The sequence below is a fragment of the Lutra lutra genome, chromosome 1, assembly GCF_902655055.1.
Source record: "Lutra lutra chromosome 1, mLutLut1.2, whole genome shotgun sequence".
NCBI classification, from domain to species: Eukaryota; Metazoa; Chordata; class Mammalia; order Carnivora; family Mustelidae; genus Lutra; species Lutra lutra.
In genome coordinates this window covers 210,240,039-210,244,908 of record NC_062278.1, presented here as the reverse complement: position 1 = coordinate 210,244,908, position 4,870 = coordinate 210,240,039, and the positions used below count along the sequence as shown (strand labels likewise).

General features: G+C 49.9%; 1 protein-coding gene across 1 annotated transcript; it reads right to left on the bottom strand.

Moving 5' to 3' along the window:
- Positions 1-1,663: 1,663 nt before the first annotated feature.
- CCDC194 (coiled-coil domain containing 194) lies at positions 1,664-4,870 on the bottom strand. Its single transcript, XM_047698337.1, has 4 exons — positions 4,547-4,870; positions 3,380-3,476; positions 2,840-2,972; positions 1,664-2,377 (listed from the first exon to the last, which is right to left on the bottom strand). The coding sequence occupies exons 1-4, from the start codon at positions 4,868-4,870 to the stop codon at positions 2,227-2,229; spliced, it is 705 nt and encodes a 234-aa protein (XP_047554293.1). The 3' UTR covers positions 1,664-2,226.

The window sequence follows — 4,870 nt, the reverse complement described above, 5'->3', positions numbered from 1 at the left end:
GAGCCTGCTTCCTCCTCTCTCTCTGCCTGCCTCTCTGCCTACTTGTGATTTCTCTCTGTCAAATAAATAAATAAAATCTTAAAAAAATGTGGTTATAGGAAAATTCTAGAAGGGGAATTGATGAAGCAAAGGATATATGCACTTTCAATTTTCTAGAAAATTGCCCTTCCAAGTGGTCGTACCAAGGAGCAGTCTCACCAGTACCCTGTGGGATTATTTGTTTCCCCATGGTATTTCCAGTACAGCATACATTGTGATTTGTTTTTGCTTTTTTATCTTGGCCAGACTCATGGGTACAAAGTGGTACCATATTGCTTCAATTTGCATTTCTTTTTGAGGAGTGAGGTTGGGCAATTTTTTTTTCTTGTATTTCTATGAATTGACTGTCTATATTCATTGCCCATTTTTTTCTACCAAACTGTTTTTGTTTTTGTTTTTAAAGATTTTATTTATTTATTTGACAGAGAGAGAGAGATCACAAGTAGGTAGAGAGGCAGGCAGAGAGAGAGGGGGAAGCAGGCTCCCTGCCAAGCAGAGAGCCCGATTTGGGGCTTGATCCTGGGACCCTGGGATCATGACCTGAGCCGAAGGCAGAGGCTTAACCTGCTGAGCCACTCAGGCGCCCCTCAAACTGTTTTTTGAAAAATTAATTTATAAGGGCTCCTTAGTAATAAGGAAATTAATTTATTCCTGGTTATAAATATCTATATGAAATAAATCTAGGAAAGTTTCAGTTAATTCTTTTGGGTTTTCTATATATAAAATCATACTGCCAGAAGATCATAACATTTGGCTGAAATGTTTATGAGGCTTTCCTGCACAAAATCCCAACTTAAAACTAATCTTACAGAAATAACACACAAACCCAGACTTGGATTCCAAAAAATGACTGTCCCAGGCCTCTTAAAAATGCCAATGTTATGAAAGGCAAAGACAGACTGAGAAATGTTCCAGATTAAAAAAGATCAAAGACTTGACAAATACAATGTATGAGCCGGGATGTTCTTTTGTTATAAAAGATATTATGAGAACAGCTGGCAAAGTCTGATTAAAGTCTGTAGATGAGATAATAGTGTTTTATCAATGTCCATTTTCTGATGTTCGTGATTGTACTGTAATTATGTAGGAGAATGCCCTTGTTTTTACCAAAAGCATACTCACGTGTTATGGGTAACAAGACATCATTTCAGCCAGTTTTTCATTAAAGGTTCAGAGAAGGAGAGAGAGAGAGAGAGAAAGAATAAAGCAAAGGAGGTAACATTTGTGGACTCTGGGGGAAGAGTATCCAGGAATTCTTTGTACTAATCTTCCAACTTTTTTGTAAATCTGAAGTTATGTCAAATATAAGTTAAAAGACAAAATTAATGTGAAATTGAGCCATATGAAATTGTTGAGATTTCTATTATTTTTGACCTACATAAACAGTGCTTAATATGATCCAAACTATAAATTCCCTACTGCTTTCCTAATATTCATACCTCTTCTTTCTTTTTCTTGTCTAAGTGCATAGGCTAGTACCTCCAGAGCAATATTAAATACTTGACAGTGGTCATCCTCACCTTGGCCCTCATTTTGATGGCCTTTTCAGAACTTTTCGTATTGATCCATTAGTGTGGTGAATTTTATTAGCAGACTTGTGAATATTGAGCCATCCCTGCATCTCAGACCTAAGTCCCCTTTGTTGTGATGTATTTAAAAAATGTGTTGCTTAATTCTTTTTGCTAAAATTTCATTTGGGAATTTCGTACCCTCCTCATAGGAAGAGGACTCTGTAGTTTTCCCTTCATGCCATCTTGGTCAGTTTTTGTTGTCAAAGATAGGCTGGCTTGCTACACATGATTCCAAAGACTCAATTTACAGACAAGGTAAACTGAGGCCCACAGGGGAGAGGTGACCCTTCCAGGTCACTTTTGAGCCAGGACTGGACCCTAAGTCTTCATGTCTGTGGGATGAATCAATGCTGTCGTTAGAAGGGGCTTAAGTCCCAAAACACTTAATCTCATTGTGTTAGCAAATGGGCCTCAGTTCCCCGCCTGTAAAATAAACACTAGATGGTTGGGGAGAGAGGGTCGAGTCTCCTTTCTGTAGTTTCCGTTCAGAGTGGTTCCTGGATCTAAAGCTGAGCGTTGATGGGTGTCGACCGGGCATCTTATCCAGCGGGGGCACCTCTCTACATGTTCCAGCCACAGTGTGCGCCCTTCTGGCCTCATCCTGCTGGGGGCCGACTCACCCTCGGGCGCGCCGCGCTGGCCTCCTGCAGCCCCCAGAGGGTCCTGGGCGAGAGCGCGAACGGGGGCTGGGTCGGGGTCGTGACACGGAGCGGGATCGGGGTTGCGGCACTTTGCGCTGGGGGCCCAACTCGGCTTCCAGGGCTTTCCTGACAAAGGTGGGGAGAAGCCCCTCAGTCCCCTCCTCCGTCCCCCCTCCCCTCCCCCCAGTACTCTTCCATCTTTCCTGAGAACCCCACTCCCCAGGATCCCCTGTCCTTTCTTACCCCCAGCCATTCCTGGGACCCCTCCCCAGCGACTCCCAGCTCCTTTTCCAGGAGCTCCACCTCCAGATCCCGTCCTCTCTCTCAATACCTTTTCCTTACATCCTTTCCCGCTCCTTGCCCTTCCCCAGGGCCCTCCATGTAAGTCCGACCACAGGGACAAATGTCTTCAGAGTGCCGGCCCCCACGAGGGGATTCTCGCCCCCAGAGAACCTACATCCTTCTCCACCCCTAGGTTCCAACTCTAAGATCGCCTCTTTGACTCACTCAACTCCCCAAGGCCCCACCCACACTGCCCCACCTCTTCTCCATCCCCAGGCCCCGCCCCGGGTCCCGCCCTTCACTCACGCGCGTTCGCGCAGCGTCGCTTCCCGGGCTGCGCAAGCTTCGGCTTCGGCCTCGGCCGCGCGTGCGCGTTGCTGTGCCTCGTCCAACCTCCGCGCAGACTCCATGGCTGCCGCCTCCCAGCGGGCCAGGGCTTCTGCGGGCGCGGGGAGCGGGGTCAGCTCCGAGACCTCGAGACCTCGCCCCTGCCCAGCTAACGCAGTCGCTCGAGTTTACAGTCTGCATACTATTTACAGCTTTGCCTTATTTGAGTTAAAATTGTGCGCTGTTTGCAAGACCTTTACGTGTCATTGGCAGAGCTTTTCGTAGGTTTGTATTGCTTTCCGGAGTCGTTCGTGGCGTTTGCATATTTTGTTGTATTTGCGTTGTTTGTGTGACATTTGCGTGGTCTTTTGAGTGTTATGTGCGTTTCTTTCATAACTTTTCGCGTTTATTGGCATGTCCTTTATATTACGTTTGCACCCATGAGTGTCATTTGCATAACCAGGAACCTTTTAGGCTCCTCCCACCCCAGGTCTGGTACCGTCTTATGCCCCAACGCACCTGTGAGCGCCCCGTTCTCAGCCCCCATCTGGGTCCCCTGTGCCTTGGCCTCTTCAATCTCAGTCTTCAGGGTCATCAGTTGGGTTTGAAGCCGGCTCTGAGGAGCGGAGAAGTGAGGAGTGTAGAGAGGTGGGAAGGGGCGGGGAGAGAAGAAGTGAAGTCTCCCCTCTTTTCCTTAACTTTATTTGGAATGTCCTTTGGGAGTCCTGTGGTTGGAAAACACACAAGTGGCCTGCCATACCCAGTGGTGACCGCTGCTCTGTCCAGGTCCACTGCCCCCTGCTCCAAGCCACCGGATGTCGAAACGGTTTAGCTCTGCGGTCAAGACTGCGGTTCCAATTCCAGCTACGTCTATACTCACTGACTAGGGTTTCAGACCAATACAGGCCAGCTTGATGGTTGACAATGATTGGGTTTCTGGAGTATGCTCCCTCCGCTATGGGAGACATGGTTCAAAACAATGGGCCTGGCCTCAGAATATCTCCCACGGAAGGGCAGAGTCAGAATTTGAACCCAGAGCAGGCTACTCTTAACCTCAGTGGCCTCAGGCTCTTCTCTTAGGCAGGCAGGTAAAGGGTAGAGGTCTGTTTTGGTTCTAAAATTCACACCTCTCAGCCCCTGCTGGGCCTGGTACACAGAGACAGAGAACAGTTACTAAATGAAAGATTGACTTTGAGGATGGTTCTTTTGCAAGGCCCAGGGCTGGGAAGGGTTAAGAAAGAGTTTGAAGGAGTGGCCAGAGGAAAAGGGAGGACCTGGCCAGTACCTCCCCCAAGAGGCCAACTTTAGCCTCCTAATTACAGGTGACGTGAATGTCCCTCTCTCGAAATAGGGCTGCTGGACACTGGCTGGGGGAGGTTGAGTGGGCACCCTAAGGAGAGGGTTAGCACAGGGCCTCCCCAGGTGGGTTCAGGGGTCTGGGGCTTCCCTAAGCATCACCAGCTATTAGGCAGAGAGAACCGTGGGGACCTTCTTGGTCAGAAGGTAGACTCCAGGGGGAATTGGTATTGTGGATTTGGAAGGGACTATGGTGCTATTGTCATTTGCCCCCCTCAGTTGAAGAATTAGGGAAAACCAATGCACTGGGGGGGTTGGGCAGCCCTGGGGATGTGAGTACATGCCCTCTCCCAATTCTGGATTCCCCAGCCCACCATCCTGCCCACCAACCTGACGGCCCTGACAGGCCCTTAGTGCCTCCTCCAGCTCCCGACCGACTCGGTTGGCCTGGTCCAGCTGTCTGGCCAGAGCCTCCTTGTGCTGGGTAGCCTCTGCCAGCCGTCGCCGCAGTTCTTCCAGCTCAGGCGCCAGGTCCTCGGGGGGCCCGGTGGCATTGGCCCCTGGCTCTGGGCAGCGAGGTCCCCGGGAGGTCGAGGAGGCCAGGTTCCAGGCCAGCAGGGCCGCCCCAGCTGCTGCCGCTGCCAGGAACACTGCAGCCCCGCACAGGGCTAGCACCCGCCACGCGCGTCCCGGCTCTGGCCCCAGCTCGTCCAT